The following is a 21,761-nucleotide window of genomic DNA, read 5'->3' as shown; positions in this document are numbered from 1 at the left end:
TACACTTCAAAAACATACTTGGCCTCCACAGCTGTCTGTGGCAACGAATGCACCACCCTCTAGCTAAAGAAATTCCTCCTCATCTCTGTTCTAAAGGGACGTCCTTGTATTCGGAGACCGTGCTCTCTGGTCCTAGACTCCCCAGTTCATTTGGGAGATGGATATTGAGAGTCTGATATCCTGGTTCTCCATTAACGGAGGATTTCATAAAGTGTGCCTATGGGGGGGGGGGGCGGGGAGTGGGGGAGCTGGTTAAAAACCAAACACGTTGCTGCCCATCTGGAGCCATTCAGGAGAATTCTGACATTTGCAGCACTAGTGACATTAACTTTTAATTGCAGATTGATTATTTGATTAAAATAAATTAAACTGCACAGCTGTCATGGGAGGATTAATGCTCCAGTAACATAATGACCATCTTCCCCTGTGAATGACAGATACTAGGAGCTGAGGTATTTGAGGTTTTATCCACAGCAGAAAGGTAAACACACCCTAAAGAACTACCTGAACACAAGAGACTGTAGATGCCGCAATTCAGAGCAACACACGTAAAATACTAAGAGCTGTTTTTGAATGCTTTCTTTTAAGATTTTAAGATTCCACATACTAAACGATCTGTCAGTGTGCACTAACATGGACTCCCCTGCTTTTTGATCCACTTATGAAACCTAAAGTGTTCTGCAATCAACAATGGCTCTGGTTCTAAATGTTCCTGCATTTCTTTGACAACATCAGGAAAACTCATTTCTGAAGGTTTGGTTGGAGCAGTCAAACTTTGAACTAAACTGTATTCCTTTAAACCTAATGCACTTAGCAAAATTGCCAGTTGCTTCTTGTTGGCTATTTCATTTGCTTCAAAATACTGTTCCAGTAGCTCAGGATACATGAGGCAATTATCCGATGTGTAATCAAACTCATCAATCTTTCCAAAGTAGTCAGCCATTGATCTTTTTTTTAATGATTATCATCATCCAGTACTCACTCTTTATAAACCCTGAATTCTTCCATTTACAGCCTTTTTATTCCAAAAAAAAATTCAATCATGTCTTCCTTTCCGAAAAACATGTGCTGGCTGCCTTTGTTTTAAACTCAACCGTTTCTTCATGTGTTGGACCATTTCCTAATTAAAGAGACATTTAAGAGACTCTTAGATAGGCACATGGATGGTAGAAAAATGGAGGGCTATGTAGGAGGGAAGGGTTAGATTAATCTTGGAGTAGGTTGAAGGGTAGACAACATCAAGGACTGAAAGGTCTGTAGTGTGCTGCATTGCTTTATATGCCCTAGGTATATGTTTTATGCTCTGTACGCTTTATGTTCCTGAACTAAACCAAAGTTAACAAAGAAAGTCCCATTGACACTAAATTTCTGGAAAACTACTCAGTTACTACACACTAAAGGCAATTTTTTTTTACAATTACTGACCCAGGGCAGTACTCACAGTAGCAAATCCACAATCCACACGACTTATCTTCTCAATGGCCTCAATCACATCCCTGCCCAATTCCAGGAAGGTTGGGTCTCCTGTTGCTCGATACAGATACATGGCACTCTCTATAAGCTCTGTAAAAACAAACCGCACCTGTTAGTGAGGCAAGTCCAGACTGCCAGAGTCAGAATCAGGTGTAATATCACTGGCATACGCTGTAAAATCAACTTCTTTTGCAACAGCAGTACAATGCAATAAAAAAAAATATATACACACACACAGCTTTTTCTCATCCTGTACAGTGGCCCCTCCATACCGGACGGTGATGCAACTAGTTAGTTAGAATTCAGTAGCCCTTAGCAGAATGTCTAATAATGTGGAAATCAAAGTTCTAAGTATATTTATTATTTAAGTATGTATACTTTATATAAACCAAGTTCAGGACAAAGATGAGGGGGTGTTGGAGGTCAGGGGCAGGAGTTGGTGTTTGTAGTGCTCCACAGTTAAAGGTCAGTGATCCTGGAGATCAGCTGGGTCAGAGGTCCATGAGTCTGGAAGTAGAGGCACCAAGGTCAAAATCCTGTGCTTGGCATGCCCTGGGGTTGATACTCAGAGGTTAGTAAGGTCCAGAGGGCAAAAATAAAGGTCAAAGTCCAGAGGTAGAAGTCCAAAGGTGGAAGGCTGAAATCAGTGAGTCTGGAAGACGAGACCTCAAGTCAAAAACCCGGGTCGGCTTGTTCAGAGGTCAGGGGCCCAATGCCCAATGTCCGTGAATCTGGGCCAGGCTACTGAAAATTGGGAGGCTTGTTCTCTTAGAGTCCAGGGTCGAGGACAAGAGTCCCAGAGGTGGCCTGTCCTGATGGTGGGTGAGAAAGGGACTCGCTCGGCTGTTTTGCTTCTGTTTGTGTTGTTCTGCTGAACACTGTGGACATGCTGTGACGGTTCCGGAATCTGCGGTGATACTTGCAGCCCGCCCCCAGCATGTCCTTGGGTTGGGTTGATTGTTACCGCGATCGATACATTTCACTGCACGTTTTGACGTACTCGCGAGAAGCGAATCTGAATCTGAACCTAGTTCATTGCAAAGTGCTTCGGTATGTTCTGAAGGGGGTGTGAAATTTCACTTGCTTTACATGAAATGAACATCTGCAGGGACCATCCTGCAACCCGATGTCAAACAGATCAGTTATCATCCATCTTGTTCCTGCTGGTGAGACGGTTACTGACGCCAGCAACAAGTAACCCTTTCAAGGGCTCTTGTGCTCAATATTTATTGATTATTTATTTATTATCACCTCTTTCTTTTTGTATTTGCTCACTGTCTGAACACCCACGTTGGTGCGGTCTTTCATTGAATCTCTTATCTTTATTATTCTATTATGGATTTATTGAGTATGCCTGCAAGTAAATGATTCTCAGGGTTGCATATGGAGACGTATACTCAACTTTGATGATAAATTTACTGTGAACTTTAATAACACTTGGGATGGCTGCCAGTTGCATTCACATCACACGGGTGCTACCATAGTGCAGCGGTTAGCACAACGCTATTACAGCTTGGGCTGCCGTAGTTCAGAGTTCAATTCCAACGTCATCTGTAAAGAGTCTATACATCCTCCCCGTGGGTTTCCTCCGAGTGCTCCAGTTTCCTCCCACAGTCCAAAGCCGTACTGGTTGGTAAGTTAATTGGTCAATGTAAATTGCCCCGTGGTTAGGCTGGGGGTTGAATCGGGGGGGTTGCTGAGGTGACATGGCTTGACTTGAAGGGATAACTCCGTGCTTTATCTCTAAATAACGTTTAACACATGGTCGAGCTTCTATTCACCTGGTCGAAGTGGGTAGCCTTCTCGCTTGTCCACAGTCGAGCCCTGGGGGATGCTGTAAAACTCGGGGAGTCCCCCATACTGCTTCCAAACCTGGTAGTAGTTGTGGAAAGTTTTCATTGCATTATGGATGTCACCAATTAAACTCTACGGGAGGAAACACAGAAACAATAACATCAGTCCCAGAGTCAAATGCAGCAGAGACTGCTGAAGATTTCAAACTCCAGCCCGAGTGCAGAGCTATAGTACTGTGCAAAAGTCTTGGGTAATAGAGCTAGGGTGCCTAAGACTTCTGCACAGTACTGTATTTGCCAACATGGAACAGAGTGAGAGTTTATAATTCTGGCAGGAGCAAAGGATATTGGGAATGGCAAGGGTGGAGCACCAAAGGAGAGGTGTGGGACAGCTGGCAAAGGAGGAATGCCAGGGATGGGGGAAGGGGGTGACATGGGCACAGACACACCCAGCTCTGAGGCTCCAGTAGCGTCATTTGATTCCAGACAATTGGTTTATTGATCATTACAGAATGTCTCTCTGGTGCTTCCCCTTTTCCCAACCAGGAGTCCCCTCTCCCTGATCCCTTTGTTTTTTTTTTGTGGCAGCAGTACAGTGCAATACATGAAATTACTAAAGTACTGTGCAAAAGTCTTAGACACCCTAGCTCTATCTCTATCTATCTATGTATATCTATATCTACACACACACACACACACACACACACACACCTTTTACACAGGACTGTACATTAAAACCATGAAAAGACTGTACAAAACCAGGAATATAGCCAGTACATTCAGCAAGACAGCCATTCACAGAGCCCTCAGCATTGTCAAGGACCCTTCCCAACAGTTATTACCCTTCAACCGTCAGGCTCCTGAACCAGTGTGGATAACTTCACTCACCTCAACTATGAACTGGTCCCAAAACCTACAGACTCACTTTCAAGCACTTAACAATATTTTATTTTTAACACACAAAAAATACTTTTTAAATTGCATAATTTGTCTTTTGCACATTGGCTGTTGTTAGTTTTTTGCCTATGTATAATTTTTTCATAAATTCCATTGTATTTTTTTTTATTTTCCTGAACATGCCTGCAAGAAATTAATCTCAAGGTAGTACAGGTTTGTTCATCATGTGCCATGTCGTATGACATGGGGGATCATGGTCTTTCCATGACCATGATTGTTCTTTGCAAATTTTTCTGCAGAACTAGTTTGCAATTGCCTTCTTCTGGGCAGTGTCTTTTTTTTAAAAAAACAGGACAGGTGACCACAGCCATTATCAATACTCTTCAGAGATTGTCTGCCTGGTGTCAGTGGTTGCATAACCAGAACTTACGATGTGCACCAACTGCTCATACGACCATCCACCACCTGCTCCCATGGCTTCACGTGACCCTGATCGGTGGGGGGGGGGGTATAATCAGCTGCTACACCTCACCCAAGGATGACCTGCAGCCTAGCAGAGGGGAGAAGCATCTTACACCTCCTTTGTTAGAGATGCATCTCTACCCCGCCACCCGAGTACAATAGGGTTTGTCCTAAAAGAAATAAGCTTGAGATTGCTGTGTTTTGCAAAATAAACCAGGTCTATAGAAGTTGAATACACAAATCTGCAAAGAATAGATGGGGATCTACTTTGATAATAAATTTACTTTGAATTTGATTACTCTTCACTGCCTCTGTTGAAAGGAGAACACCGTTAGCATATATCCTACTTCACCTAACACCACAGATTGACGAACTGGCCCAAGAAACTGGGAGCCATCTATCAAAGCTTCTCCTGAAAGTGACACCTAGTTCAAACAGAATCCATTTTCCCTACTCAGTCTGAGTTTAACAACTTATAGAGTATGCTATGGAGAAGAAACACTAAACCATTAACATCTTAAGGAAACATTACAAAAGTAAAAGTCCAACCAAGGGGATGAATAGCTGACCTGTAGTCCTGGCCAGAAAGCTTCCAGAGACTGAAAGACCGGCATGGAGACGGTGCCTTTGTACATCTGAACCCAGACGTACCAATCATCAAACTTGGTGTAATTCTTAATCACTTTCTCATAGTCTACAAAAAAAAGGAAACAAATGAACTGAGAGGAACAAAATAGAGATAATGACAAAGGAAACAGGCCTTCATAAATCAAAGTATTGGGTACAAGAGTTGGGATGTTACGCTGAAGTTGTCTAACATTGGTAAGGTCTAATTTGGAGCACTGTGTGCAGTTCTGGTCACCTATCTAAGGGAAAGATAACAATAAGATTGGAAAAAGTTCAGAGAATATTTACAAGGATGTTGCTGGAATCTGAGAACCTGAGTTATATGGGAATGTTGAATGTGTTTGTGCTTTATTCCCTGGAGCATAGGAAATGAGGGGAGAATTGATGGAGTTATGCAAAATTTTGAGGGGTATAGATAGGGTGAATGCAAGCAGGCCTTTTTCCACTGATACTGGGACTAAAAGTCATAGATTAAGAGTGAAAGGTGAAGTATTTAAGGGGAACCAGAGGGGGAGCTTCTTCACTCAGTGTGGTGTGAGTGTTGAACGAGTTGCCAGAAGAGGTGATGGATGCAGGCTCGACTTCAACATTTAAGAGAAATTTGGATATTTCAAGGATGGAACGGGTATGTGGGCTGATGCGACTAGGCAGAATAATAGTTCTGTATTGACTAGATGGGCCAAGGGGACTGTTTCTGTGCTGGAATGCTCTATGACTATCTAATGAACCTCATCCACTCCCCAGTGATTTGTGCGACAGTCGAGGCCCATTTTGATTAAGGAGGCATTTTGATTAGTGTTGATAATTCAGAATCTGGCCCAAAATGTCATGGGTCCTCCGCAGCAAGGTCAATCTCCATCTAGATGTTCTGATTATTAATAGAAAGAACATTCTTAAAATATATTTTGTATCAATGTCCACATCTCTAAATGATTTAAATAATTTTCCATCTTCTTAATACTAATGCAAGCTGATAACAGATTCCCTTCCCCTTTTTATGCTGAAGTCAAATCAAGAACAGCTGAGATTCAACTAAAATACAGAAATTTATACCACAGGAGGAGGCAATTAAGGTCACCATGTCCACGCCAGTTTAAAATGGGACCTCAGGTTAACCTCACTTCCCCGCTCTCACTCTGCAGTGGGTTCAACCCTGTGCTTCCAAACATGGGGAGAGTTTGTCTCCACCTCACGGTCAGGCAGGAAGTTCCAGATCCCTGTCACTTGGGTGAATTAAGTTTCTCTTAGCCTCCCCCTAATCCTTTAAGGAGTTAGCTTAAAACTACGCTCTCTTGTTTCAGTATCCTCTCCTACACGAAATGCATCCTTATCTCAGCCTCTGATCTCCATTAAATCTCCCCTTAAGTCTGTGTTCTGAACAAAGTACCCAGTGAAGATAGCCTCTCCTCATAACTATAATCCTCTGGCCCTGACAATATCTCCGTAGGTCTCCTTTGAACTCTCTTCAGGGCTGCCTCATTCTTTGAGAGCATAAAGACTAGAAGTATTCACTATTCTAGCTGTAAAACCAAATGATTGATTAACCTAAATACAAGAACTTCTGGAGATCCAGAGGAACACACACAGAATGCTGGAGGAATTCAGCAGGTCAGGCAGCATCTCTGGAGGAGCTCAAACACGCAACGTTTCGGGCCAAGACCCTTCATCAGCACTGGAAAGGAAAGAGGCATAAGTTAGCTTCTTTCCCCTTCCTTTCCAGTCCTGATGAAAGGTCTCAGCTTGACTGTTTATTCCTCTCCATGGATGCTGCCTGAATTGTGGAGTTCGTCCAGCATTTTGTGTGCGTTGCTAATGCTTTATATAGTTCTAGCATAACCTCCTGCTCTACTGTCCCATGCCTTGGCCAATACAGTCAAGCTTCTCATTTGCCCCCTGAAGCACAGGTGGCAGGCTGTGACCAAGGCACTTTGGCCACACAAAACACAGAGTAAAACACTGCTCTAAGGTTGCCAGGCGGGTAGTACACAATCGACAAGATACAGCACAAAATCCTTTCTTGTTTAAACCCCATCTCACTGGAGAGCAGGTGTAACACAGGTAGTATTTTCTACTCTTCCATGTTATGCCTCACAGTAAGAGCTGTGGACCAGCCACCCCTCCATGAACTCTGTCTACATTTGACACTGTCTCGGTAAAATTATTTTTAAACACCTCAGCAGAGACTAGGTATAACCCAAGTATCAAATCATAGACACAAGAGAACTCCAGATGCTGGAAATCCTGAGCAACACAGGCAAAATGCTGGAGGAACTCAACAGGTCAGAGAGCATCTACAGAAGGAAATAAACAGTCAGCATTTTGGCCTGGAATGACAACAGTTAATTCCGCTCTATAGATGCTGCCCGACTTACTGAGCTCCTCCAGCATTTTGTGTGTGTAACACAAGCAGCATTTTATAACCCTCTATCAGCCATTCACATTATCCCTTATAGAAAATTATGAGCAAGAATTGTGGACAGAGCTCAACACATCATGGAAATTAGTTTCCCTCCACAAACTCTGTCTATGCTTCTCACTGCCACAGTAAAGTTCACAGTTCAGTGTTCTAAGCCAATATAATCAAAGACCCCACCTATCCTGGACATTCTCCCTTGTTCCATCAGGCAGAAGTTTCAAAAGCAACACACACAAAATGCTATGGTGAATGGCCAGGGGCAGCACTTTGGCTGCTGGGATAAGTGCTGAGAAAGATTAGTGGGGAGGTACGAATGGACGGGGGAAATCATAGAGGGAACAATCCCTGTAGAAAGTAGGGGGTGGGGGGTTAAGATATGCTTAAAGATATGCTTGGTGGTAGGATCCTTCTGAAGATGGCTTAAGTTATGGAGGATGATGTGTTGGATGCGGAGGTTGACGCGGTGGCAGGTAAGGACAAGAGGAACTTTATCACTGTTAAGACGGCGGGAAGATGGGGTGAGCGTGGATGTTCGGGAAATGGAAGAGACGCAGGTGAGGGCAGCATCTCTGGTGGAAGAAGGAAAACTCTGTTATTTGAAGGAGGACATCTCTGATATAATGGAAAGGCAGATACAAAAAGCCTTGAAACCACATACTACCAGGCTGAAGGACATCTTCTACCTCGCTGTTATTGAGTAGTTCCCTAGTGCAATAAGACAGACTCCTGACCTCACAATCTACCTCATTATAATCTTGCACTTTATTGTTTACCTGCACTGTACTTCCTCTGCAGCTGTTGTTATTCTGCATTTTACTGCTCTAATAAATCTCACACTACCTTAACGCACCTTGCAATGATCCAATCTGTGTAAACAGTATGCGAGAAAAGCTTTTCACTGTGTCCCAATACACGTGAAATTAACAAACCAATTCAATTCAAAATGCACCGCAGTGGTGACAACAACGCAGGCTTAATTACAGCACAGCTCTCACCAAGGAAAGACGACATCAGGCCTTCATCTTGCAACAGGATGGCTCCCTTCACCAGGTACTCGAAGTAAGAGTCGACGCCTGCCCCAATCCCAGCATCCTGGGCCACCCACTTTGAAGTTAACACATCAATATGGTTTCCCACCTTTGGAAAAGAATTCGGGTTGGGAGGGGGAAATGTGGAGGGGAAAACAAAAAGATCCAGTTAAAACAGACTCCCATATTAAAGTCAACATTCAGAGTAAATTCACACAAAATGCTGCAGGAACTCAGCAAGCCAGTCAGCAAACAACAGGAATTCTGCAGATGCTGGAAATTCAAGCAACATACATCAAAGTTGCTGGTGAACGCAGCAGGCCAGGCAGCATCTATAGGAAGAGGCGCAGTCGACGTTTCGGGCCGAGACCCTTCGTCAGGACTAACTGAAGGAAGAGTGAGTAAGGGATTTGAAAGCTGGAGGGGCAGGGGGAGATGCAAAAATGCCAGTCAGCATCTGTGGGGAAAAAAAAGTACAGTCGACATTTCGGGCCGAGAACCTTCGGCAGGACAGAAATTTATTATCAAAGTACGTATATGTCACTATATACTACCCCGAGATTCAATTTCTTGTGGGCATTCAGAGTAGAATAAAAAACTCCACACAAAGAACAAAGTGCAAAAGAAGGCAATCTGTGCAAATACAAAAAGGATAGATAAATAGTTAATTCTGAAAACATGGGTTGTAGAGTCATGGAAAGTGAGCCCACAAGTTCACTTGATCACTGCAGCGTTGTGGTGAGTGAAGATGTCCATGCTGGTTCAGGAGCCTGAAGGCTGAAGGATAGTAACCATTCCTGAACCTGGTGGTGTGGGACCCAAGGCTCCTGTACCTTCTTCCCGATGGCAGCAGTGAGAAGAGAGCAAGGCCCGGATGGTGGGGGTCCTTGATGATGGATGCTGCTTTCTTGTGGTAGTGCTCTTTGCAATTGTGCCCAGTGGTGGGGAGGGCTTTTCCTGTGACAGACTGGGCTGCATCAGTGAGTGAGATTTTGGCTCGCTGGAACTGCCCCTCACTCAATTCCCTCCCACACATACAGCTCAACCCAGTGAGATATTCCTGCAAACTGCTCCAGCTTCCAGCATCTATAGTTTCTTAGTCCATTACTTCTCAGGCTTTTATTTAAAAACATCACTACTGAAGCAACCTGTTGGAATTCTAAATCAAAGTTATAGCTTTGAACAATGAATAATTGTGCAGTTTTATTAACTAGCTCCTCTCCCTTCCTAATTCTTCTTTCATCAGCTGATCAAGAAAAAAAACCCTACACAATTACCTCTAGCTCTGACTCCTTATCTACAAGTTGAGGACAGTTCAAAGTACATTGATCATCAGAGTACACATGTCACCATACACAACTGTAAGATTCATTTTCTTGCAGGCATTCACAGTAAAACAGACAACATGAAATAGAATAGCATCCATCGTCAAGGGCCCCATCATCCAGGCCATACTCTCTTCTCACTGCTACCAACAGGCAGGAGGCACAGGGGCCTGAGGTCGCACACCACCAGGTTCAGGAACCATCAGGCAGGCTCCAGAACCAGCGTGGATAACTTCACTCCCCTCAACACTGAACTGATTCCACAAACCAGACTCACTTTTAAAGACTCTACATCTCATGTTCTTGATATTTAATTTGCACAGTTTATCTTCCTCTGCACATTGGTGGTTTGTCAGTCTTTGTGTTAAGTCTTTCATTAATTCAGTTGTATTTTAACCATATAACAACTACAGCACGGAAACAGGCCATCTCAGCCCTTCTAGTCCATGCTGAACTCTTACTCTCACCTGGTCCCACCGACCTGCACTCGGCCCATAACCTTCCATTCCTTTCCTGTCCATATATCCATCCAATTTAACTTTAAATGACAACATCGAACCTGTCTCAACCACTTCTGCTGGAAGCGCATTCCACACAGCCACCACTCTCTGGGTAAAGAAGTTCCCCCTCATGCTACCCCTAAACTTTTGCCCTTTAACTCTCAACTCATGTCCTCTTGTCTGAATCTCCCCGACTCAAAATGGAAAAAGCCTATCCACGTCAACTCTATCAGTCCCCCTCATAATTTTAAACACCTCTATCAAGTCCCCTCTCAACCTCCAAAGAATTGAGACCTAACTTGTTCAACCTTTCTCTGTAACTTAGGAGATGTAACCCAGGCAACATTTTAGTAAACCTCCTCTGTACTCTCTCAATTTTATTGACATCTTTCCTATAATTCAGTGACCAAAACTGTACACAATACCCCAAATTTGGCCTTACCAATGCCTTATACAATTTCAACATTACATCCCAACTCCTATACTCAATGCTCTGATTAATAAAGGCCAGCATACCAAAAGCTTTCTTCACCACCCTATCCACATGAAATTCCACCTTCAGGGAACTATGCACCATTATTCCTAGATCCCTCTGTTCTACAGCATTCTTCAATGCCCTACCATTTACCATGTATGTCCTATTTTGATTAGTCCTACCAAAATGTAGCACCTCACATTTTTCAGCATTAAACTCCATCTGCTATCTTTCAGCCCACTCTTCTAACTGGCCTAAATCTCTCTGCAAGCTTTGAAAACCTACTTCATTATCCACAACGCCACCTACCTTAGTATCATCTGCATACTTACTAATCCAATTTACCACCCCATCACCCAAATCATTAATATATATGACTAACAACATTGGACCCAGTACAGATCCCTGAGGCACACCACTACACACGGTCCTCCAATCTGACACAGTACTCTCTGGTGTCTCCCATCCAGCCACTGCTGAATCCATTTTACTACTTCGATATTAATGCCTAACGATTGAACCTTCCTAACTAACCTTCCGTGTAGAACCTTGTCAAAGGCCTTACTGAAGTCCATATAGACAACATCCACCGCTTTACCCTCGTCAACTTTCTTAGTAACCACATCAAAAAATTCAATAAGATTTGTCAAACATGACCTTCCACACACAAATCCATGTTGACTGTTCCTAATCAGACCCTGTCTATCCAGATAATTATATATACCATCTCTAAGAATACTTAACATCAATTTACCCACCACTGACATCAAACTCACAGGCCGATAATTGCTAGGTTTACTCATAGAACCCTTTTTAAACAATGGAACCACATGAGCAATACGCCAATCCTCCGGCACCATCCCCATTCCTAATGACATTTGAAATATTTCTGTCAGAGCCCCTGCTATTTCCATACTAACTTCCCTCAAGATCCTAGGGAATATCTTGTCCGGACCCGGAGACTTATCCACTTTTATATTCCTTAAAAGCGCCAGTACTTCCTCTTCTTTAATCATCATACTTTCCATAACTACCCTTCTTGTTTCCTTTACAATTCAATATCCTTCTCCTTAGTGAATACTGAAGAAAAGAAATTGTTCAAAATCTCCCCCATCTCTTTTGGCTCTGCACATAGCCATCCACTCTGATTCTCTAAGGGACCAATCCTCACTATCCTTTTGCTATTTATATAACTGTAGAAACCCTTTGGATTTATTTTCACCTTACTTGCTAAAGCTGCCTCGTATCTTCTTTTAGCTTTTCTAATTTCTTTAAGATTCTTTTTACATTCTTTATATTCCTCGAGCACCTCATTAACTCCAAGCTGCCTATATTTATTGTAAATCTCTCTCTTTTTCCCGAACCAAATTTCCTATATCCCTTGAAAACCATGGCTCTCTCAAACTTTTAACCTTTCATTTAATTAACATTTTAATGTGAATCTCAGGGTAGTACATGGTGAGATATATATATACCTTGATAATAAATTTACATTCAACTTCAAAGTTCACAGTAAATTTTATTATCAAAGTACATATATCTCACCATATACAACCCTGAGATTCATTTTCCTGTGGATATACTCAGCAAATCCATCGAATAGTAACTATAACAGGATCAATGAAAGATCAGCCAGAGTGCAGAAGACAGCAAATTGCAAATGTGAATATAAATAAATAGCAAAAAATAACGAGAACATGAGATGTAGGGTCCTTGAAAGTGCATACATTGGCTGAGGGAACATCTCAATGATGGGGCAAGTGAAGTTGGGTCAAGTTATCCCCTTTTATTCACGAGCCTGATGGTTTGAATTAATGGATAAAGTACACACAAATGAGAAACAAAGAGCAAAGCAACTGGTCAACAACAGCTTGCAACTGAATAGCACCATGTTTGTGGTAAGCTTCCTTTGTCTAAGGGAATTTAATATTTTACACAAGATGTTAGAGTAGTTTTCTTTTAGGAAGTGCCTTCATGCGAGAGATTTGAAGACACAGCAAACTGCAGCAATCAATACAGTCAAGACTCTTGAAATAATGGATCACCAATTAATGATGTACAAAAGATTTCGTCCTTGGTAGAAAGAAGCTAAATCCCATTAGTGTCACATTTGTCTTCTTAGTTGATAACGAAACTTTCCCTGGACCAAAGTACAAGTATAACTTCTGCAGTAATTCACGTCAACTGGAAATCAATACGCTTTGAAAGAAAATTAAGAGTGTTGTGAGCAATTTTGGGTCCCTTATCAAAGAAAGGACGTGCTGCCATTAGAGAGGGTCCAGAGGAGGTTGACAAGATTGATCCCTGGGGAGCATTTTGATGGCTCTGGGTCTGTACACACTCAAGTTTAGAAGAATAAGGGAGAAATCTCATGAAAATCTATTGAATATTGAAAGGCCTACTAGACAGCGAACTTGGAGAGGATGTTTCTATAGTGGTGGGAGTCTAGGACCAAAGAGCACAGTCTCAGAATAGAGGTATGTCCCTTTAGAACAGAGATTAGGAGAAATTTCTTTCGCAGATGCAGCTGAATCACTGCCACAGATGGCTATGGAGGCTAAGCCAATGGGTATAATTCAAGTGGAGATTAACACATTTGTGATTCGTAATAGCATCAAAGGTTATGGGAAGAGGGTTAGAGAATGGGATTGAGGGGGATAATAAATCAGCCAGGATGAAATGGCAGAGATTCAATGGGCCGAATAGCCTAATTCTGCTCCTATGTCTTATGAAATGGTCCTCCTATATTTGAGTTTTACTCAGTTGGTTGTTCCAGAAATCACTTTTTTTTTTAAGTCTATGGGAAGGGTCAGGTTTGGCTAATTCTGCAGAGACCACTACTCAAACACAAAATAATCTGCAGATGCTGGGGTCAAAGCAACACTCACAACGCGCTGGAGGAACTCAGCAGGTCGGGCAGCATCAGTGGAAAAGATCGGTCGACGTTTCGGGCCAGAACCCTTTGTCAGGACTCAAACCCTTCGAAGGGTTCCGGCCCGAAACTTCGACCAATCTTTTCCACGGATGCTGCCCGACCTGCTGAGTTCCTGCAGCGCGTTGTGAGACCACTACTCATATGGTCTGATGGTCTAAGATACAAGATTTCAGATTCAAGATAGTTTATGGTCATTCTTCAGCACACGAGTGTAAAGGAGAACAACATGATTGTTATGCTGGATCAGATGCTGCATATCCACCCTAATTTGCCTCAAGACAGCAAACACCACCTCCTCTAATCTACACATGGTCCATGAAGTTGATGCCACTTTGCCTCACACAGAGACACAGACTCTGTGTCTGTCTCCTGAGTAAACACAGATGTAAAAAAAATCATTTTAGATCTCCCCCATCTCTTTTGGTTCTACGCATACAGTAGATTACCATTCTGCTCTTCCGGGGGACCGATTTTGTCCCTTGCGATCCTTTTGCTCTTAACATATCTATAGAATCCCTTAGGATTCTCCTTCACCTTGCCTCATGCCTTCTTTTAGCCCTCTTGATTTCTTTCTTAAACGTTCCCTTGCATGTGGTCCACTCTCTCCTCTGCTATGATTCCTCCTCCCTCTCTGGCCCTTTATCTCTCCAATCCGCCTGGCTTCACCTATGACCTTACGGCTGTCCTTCCCTCCCCCCACCTTTTTATTCTGCTGTCTTCCCCTTCCTTTCCAGTCCTGAAGAAGGGTTTCGGTCCAAAACAACAACTGTTTATTCATTTCAATAGATGCTGCCTGACCTGCCGAGTTTCTCCAACATTGTGTATGTGTGGCTCTAATATGGTTAGTTTGTTTAAGAGGTGCTTGGGGAGACAGGGATGTTGATGGGGTTCAGAGACAGAGAGAAATAATTAATTTATCTACCTAGATATACAGTATGGAATAGGTCCTTCCAACCTTCCGAGCCACACCGCCCAGCTATACCCGCTTTAACCCTCGCCTAATCACGGGACAGTTAAACAACGTCCAATTAACCTACTAACTATACGTCTGTGGACAGTGGGAGGAAACTCACGTGGTCACGGGGAGAATGTACAAGCTCCTTACAGGTAGTGATGGGAATTGAACCTGGGTCGCAGGTACTGTAAAGCATTGTGCTAACCACCCAGTGACTGATGTGAATGGTGTGGGAGCCGGCATGGACGGCAGGGTGAATGGCCTTTAATATTATTACCTACAGATAGGTATTGAGTGTGGAAGTTGATGGGAAGGTTGGAAGTAGAGACTATAGGGAATATTAGTGGAGGAATGTAAATATGCCCAGCCAGCATGGACTCATCGGGTGCTCCCGTCTCCTCCCACATTCCAAGGATGTATTGGTTAGTCGGTTAATCGGTCACATGGGTATAACTGGGTGGCGCGGGCTTGATGTTACCGTGCTATAACTCTAAATAAAAGTAATTTTTAAAAAGTGATGAAATATGAAAAACCTGTGAGATTTGAACCAGAAATATCAACAAATTCTTTCCTTTCCACAGACACCAGCTCACCTACTGAAGCCCGACAGAATTTTGGTTTTTGCTTCAGATTCCAGCATCTGCAGTCTCTTGCACCAGCACTTTATACACTGCTAATGACTGCATACAGGTGACCTCGGTGTTACAGGGAGGGGGTGTTCCCAGAAATCTGCCCAAGTCTCAATTTCAGACATCCCACCCTGCAAAAATTCATTTCAGGGAGGTAGCACCCCCGCCCCCCGCAACCCCATATTTCCCCCCCCACCCCCCACCCCCAGGTTGACCTCCAAGGGTGTATGTAATACTTTGTTCAGTGATTTTGTCTAATCTGTAAACCAGGCTGGGTATATGCAGAAAATGTGACATTAAAATATGTACTTATACTATAATATCATGTTTATTCTATTACAACTTTAAGCAAGTCTACAGGGAGTTTGGCCTCATCCCGTAGGACATCATCAGAGTAGCTCCTTAGCGGCTACCAGCTAGTTTAAATAACGTTAGCTATGCTAATGAACGAATGACACCTGTTAAACTCACCTCAACATGTCTTTTACAGTCTTAACCCACCATGGGCAATAGAAAAGTCACTGTTGCGAACAGTGCAGCGAGCAACACTGTCATTATTTTTGAGGTCGACTGTAAAGCCCACCCACAGAGAAAACTGATAGGTCTACTTAGCACGAAGAGAGACCAATCAGGATGCTCGCTCTCCCTCTCAAAAAAAAATCGATTTCCGGGATATTGTATATAATTTCCGGGTGTCAGGGAGCCACTATCAATATGCGGGAGACTCCCGGAACTTCCGGAAGAGGTGGGATGTCTGCAATTTTCCAGAAGGTGAAGCCCAGTGGCCAAAGCCTGGAGACTGGAGGCTAAAGGCCCGGAGGCCCAGAGGCCTGTTCTGGAGTTGGAGGACTGTCCAAGTGTACGGGTAGGCAAGAGGAAAGGAGCTAGTTTCACTGTTGTTACATTGCTTGCCGTGTTCTATGTGGTTCTGCAGAGATTGTGGGCATGTTACGTTGGCACCAGAATATGTGGCAACACTTGCAAGCTGCCCCCAGCACACTCTTAGGTTGTGTCAGCTATTAATGCAAATGGTGCATTTCCCTGCAGGTTTCGACGTACACGTGGTAAGTAAATCTGCATCTTCCACAACATGGTGCCATGTCATCTGTTACTTCGACAAGAAATGCAAGTTGAAAATAAATTGTAATTTACTTGCATTTTCTTTCCCCACATAATTCAATCACAGCAAACTTTATTCCATCTCTCATACTTTTGGGTAGTGATTTGTGAATTCTGTAAGAGTAAAATTCTATAACCTAAAAAGCAGGAATGTTGACAAGGACATTGAAGAATAACATATTACACGGTACGGATAGTGAAGTGGTTAGCACAACGCTTTACAGTACAGGCCACACAGGTTCAAGTCCCGACGCTGCCTGGAATGAGCATGTATGTTCTCCCTGTGACCGCATGGGTTTCTTCCAGGTGCCCTGGTTTCCTAAGACGTACCAGTTGGCAGGTTAACTGGCCATTGTAAATTGTCCCATAATTTAGGCTGGCATTAAATTAGGGATTACAGGGCAGTGTGGTTCGAAGAGCATGAAGGGCCTGTTCTGTATCGTAATTCAATAAATAAACTTGATTCTATTTGCTTGTGGTCTGTGTTTGTGTGGAAGGTTACACAAAGTGTGCTGTCAGCCCAGACAAGAAAGGTCTTTGAAGACCATAGCTTCCCTTTGCACAGCAGAGGCGCTCTGTATTTAGCATACAAAGACAACATAAGGTTGTAATCAAAGGATACAAGACACACACACCAACTAAAGGACAATTACTTTACCAGCTTCAAAGTATTTTCAATTGTTAGCTTGTTTCTATTGATTTTTAACACTTGTATTAGGAATGGGATTGAATTTGCAAGTCAGGAATTTCAACGTGCATAAGGTTACCAATATCTGTACCTGCCAGTCAATTCTGTCTAAAAATGGCATTTCTCTGTTTGGATTTCAGAACAATTTGGTGATGGGCTGGGCTGTTCTCCCTGTGCACAAGTAAAGAAAGTGTGACCAAGGAATGAGTGTGAGTTTTCAGAGTCCAGTTAATCAGTGACGACACCTGCATGGAGTCAGATCTACACATTCAGGCACAGGTTCATAAGCGGCAAGTAACATTCAATGCCACAAAAGTGCCGGGGACTCTGACCTCCCACAGTAAATGAAAATCCAAAAAAACTGCAGATGCTGGAAATACTCGGCAGGTCAGGCTGCAGCTCTGCAGAAAGATTCTTCATGTCAAAGAACTTTCTCTAGAAGGACCTGTTGATTGCGTTGAACTTTTGAAGACACAGACTGCAAGTGCTGGAGTCTGAAACACTGACAATTCCTTTTCTACCACAGATGCTGTTGAGTTCTTCCAGCACTTCCTGTTGTGGCCACATGCTTTTGACGTTTAATGGCATTACCATTACATAGTCCCCCAGTCATATCAACCAGCCACATAAATATCAAGACAAACAAGAGAAAATCTGCAGATGTTGGAAATCCAAGCAACACACACGAAATGCTGGAGGAACTCAGCAGGCCAGGCAGCATCTAGGAAAAGAGTAGAAAAAGAGTACAGTCCTGCTGAAGAGGTCTCGGCCTGAAACATCAACCGTACTCTTTTCTATGGATGCTGCTTGGCCTGCCGAGTTCCTCCAGCATTTTGTGTGTGTTACATAAATATCAAGAACAGGTCAGTGAATGGATATTCTGTAGAGAGTTGACTCACCTCCTGACACCACAAAACCCTTCTACTGTCTACAAGACACAAGTCAAGAGCACGATGGAACACTCTCCAACCTGCCTGGTCGACACAACTCCAACAACACTTGATGAAGCTTGCCGCCATCCAGGACAAGTTAGCGCACTTGACTGGCAACTTACCAACCACAATAAGCATCTACTCACTAGCATACCATGACTCTACTGCATGAACCATCTCCAAAATGCACTAGTTGCTCACCTAGGCTACACTGACAGTTCCCAAACCAACAACCTCTATGGGAACACGGTGACCTGTAGATTCCTCTCCAAGGTCCTTGTACAGAATCTTGGTCCTTCATGATTACTAGGTCTATATCCCGGAACCCCTTCCCTTACAGCTCAGGTGGGAGTTCCTTCACCAAGAGAATCCAGAAATTCAAGATGATACAAAAATATCACGATTCACATTGAGCCTTACTGGTAAAACACACAAAGGTCTTCTCAATTTCACTGTGTCACAGAACACAGCACAAACCCACCAGTGCACAATGACTGTCAAGAGTCCACATCTCCCAACACTTGCTCCATAGCTCCTTGGCAATTCACACGCTGCAAATACTCTGCCTCCAGCACCCCCTTGGGCTTGTATTGTCAACATGTGGTAAGACTGCCCATTACACTGCTGGTGTTGAGGGCAGCAATGAAGGTCCTCCATCTCTGGTGTGTGACGAGAATACACATAAAATTAAGATGTTTGCTGGCCTGGGTTAGCATCAGTGACATCAGCAAGTGGCCTGCCACCTGCCCTTAGGGGAAGGAGAGATAAGGAACAATGGAGCAGTGTCTGGAGATGTGTAATGAAGGGACGGGGGAGAGAGAGGTGTCTGGAGCGGCTCCCCCCTTTGAACCTTGAACTGTTTGAAGTGATGGACAGGCGATACCCCAGCAGGGGGATAAAAAGGGACAGGTTCGCTAAGGCAGGACACACGCCACCCGAGGTAACGAGACCCTGGAAGCGGTACGCCTCTCACGAGTTGGTGAGAAGCACCAGACAACGACAAGGGTGGAAAGGTACGATCAGCGGGAATCCGGTGTGTGTCCGCCCTTGCCTGGGTGCCGGGTTCACTGCAGAGGATCGACCGCATCTGGAGGAGGGGTCACAGTCGGTGACCTCAGGTGACATCACCAAGGACCCGCCCAAAAGCTGTTTGTGAGCCATATCGCCGGTCTGTGAGTGAAGCCATGTCTGAATGATCAGTTGTTCCTGTTCTCCCTCTCTCTTCCCCCACGTTGTCCATCGCCATGGCAACGATTACTGCGAACTGAACTACTAAACTGGACTGAACTTTGAGTCACTTTGAAATTTGGTCATTTACCCCTAGACAACGATAGAGCTTGATTGATGCTGTTATCTTAATTCTGTGCACATGTGTGTTTATCATCGCTGAACTGTTGCATTTATTATCCTTTCGATTACTGTGTTGCTTGTTTCTTTAATAAAACTTTCTTAGTTCTAGTACTCCAGACTCCAACTGAGTGATCCATTTCTGCTGGTTTGGCAACCCAGTTATGGGGTACGTAACAGGTGGTGTTCAGGGCTTCCTTCATTGAGTCAGTAGCTCCGTTTTCACTACCGTCGGTTATGCAAGTCCCCAGGTGGAGACTCAGGAATACTGTCACACTCAGATGCAGATGGATTCTTCATTGCTGTTTGTGTAACGATTTTGTTTTACTAGTCAGGTTGTTAGCCCTGAACTGAACCCCCAATCCGGGAGGGCCAGCAGACCACTCTTAGTCTGACCTCTAACCTTTGACCTTTTTGGCATGAGTGACCCTACCAAGCACCAAAGCATAAAGCCCTGCATAGCTCTCTGGATCATTGAGGCATGCACGCTTCCAAACCCTACGACAAGGTTGTAGTCCTCTAGAGGACAACATATGGTACATCATCTAAGCATCGTGTTGAGAACGTAGTTTATAAAATGCAGAGTTTGTGCACAGAAAACATTTGTTTGTTGGTTGTTACTAAAAATTCAATTATCAGTCAGATGACTGGATGTCTCGAGATTGGGGATAGGGAAGGAGACGAGCCTGGATTAGTAAAGTTGCAGAAATGATCATCAATGAATAGGGAGATTTTACTTGCTGCCATTACTGTGTACATTGCTCACTGCCTCGGTAAAACAGCCAACGCGATCAAAGACCCCTCCCATCCTGGACGTTCTTCCCCCCCACTCCCATTAGGTAGAAAACACAAAAGCCTGTCAGCACACACCATCAGGCTCAAGAAGAGCTTCCATCTTGTTCTAAGACTACTGAATGATATCCTGATACAGGGTTTCCCAACCAGGAGCCCACAGACCCCTCAGTTAATGGTAGGGGTCCATGTTTGTATGTTCTCCCTGTGACCGTGTAGCTTTCCTCCGGGTTCTCCGGTTTCCTCCAACAGCCCAAAGACATACCAGTTGGTAGGTTAATTGGTCATTGTAAATTGTCCAGGATGAGGATAGGATTAAATTGGGAGAATTGCTGGGTGGTATAGCTCGAAGAGCCGGGAAGGCCTACTCCACGCTGTATCTCAATAAATAAAATAAATAAAAGATGGACTCCACCTCACAATTTACCTGGTCACTGCACTTACATCATATTGTCCACCTGCACTGCACTTTCTCTGCAACTGTAACACTTTCTTCTGCATCCTGTTATTGCCTTTCCCCTGTACTTCCTTGATGCACCTACTGAGATGGTGTGATCTTAATGGATGGCAGAGGGGGTGGCATGGTGGCTTAGTGGTTAGCCCATTGCTTTATAGCACAGGCGACCTGGGTTCAATTCCTGCCCCTGCCTGTAAGGAGTTCATACGTTCTCCCCATGGTTGTGAGTTTATTTCGGCTGTTCCGATTTCCTCCCACAACCCAAAGGCATTCCGGTTGGTCGGTTAATAGAAACATAGAAAATAGGTGCAGGAGTAGGCCATTTGGCCCTTCGAGCTTGCACCGCCATTCAGTATGATCATGGCTGATCATCCAACTCGGAACCCTGTACCAGCCTTCCCTCCATACCCTTTAGCCACAAGGGCCATATCTAACTCCCCCTTAAATATAGCCAATGAATTGGCCTCAACTGTTTCCTGTGGCAGAGAATTCCACAGATTCACCACTCTCTGTGTGAAGAAGTTTTTCCTCATCTTGGTCCTAAAAGGCTTCCCTTTTATCCTCAAACTGTGACCCCTCGTTCTGGACTTCCCCAACATCGGGAGCAATCTTCCTGCATCTAGCCTGTCCAATCCCCTCAGGATTTTATACGTTTCAATAAGATCCCCCCCTCAATCTTCTAAATTCCAACGAGTATAAGCCTAGTCGATCCAGTCTTTCATCATATGAAAGTCCTGCCATCCCAGGAATCAATCTGGCGAACCTTCTTTGTACTCCCTCTATGGCAAGGATGTCTTTCCTCAGATTAGGGGACCAAAACTGCACACAATAATCCAGGTGTGGTCTCACCAAGGCCTTGTACAACTGCAGTAGTACCTCCCTGCTCCTGTACTCGAATCTTCTTGCTATGA

General features: G+C 43.8%; 1 protein-coding gene across 1 annotated transcript in view; it reads right to left on the bottom strand.

The window, feature by feature from the left end:
• The window catches only part of edem2 (ER degradation enhancer, mannosidase alpha-like 2), a 50,677-nt gene that overhangs the window by 7,875 nt on the left and 21,041 nt on the right, over positions 1–21,761 (bottom strand). The window contains exons 7-10 of the mRNA XM_063041121.1: positions 8,664–8,805; positions 5,195–5,319; positions 3,255–3,399; positions 1,442–1,563 (exon numbers count right to left, since the gene is read on the bottom strand). Coding sequence (XP_062897191.1) covers positions 1,442–1,563; positions 3,255–3,399; positions 5,195–5,319; positions 8,664–8,805 — 534 coding nt within the window. The remainder of the gene's footprint in view (positions 1–1,441; positions 1,564–3,254; positions 3,400–5,194; positions 5,320–8,663; positions 8,806–21,761) is intronic.

The sequence above is a fragment of the Mobula hypostoma genome, chromosome 2 (genome assembly GCF_963921235.1).
Source record: "Mobula hypostoma chromosome 2, sMobHyp1.1, whole genome shotgun sequence".
NCBI classification, from domain to species: Eukaryota; Metazoa; Chordata; class Chondrichthyes; order Myliobatiformes; family Myliobatidae; genus Mobula; species Mobula hypostoma.
This window is presented reverse-complemented; position numbering and strand designations above follow the sequence as displayed.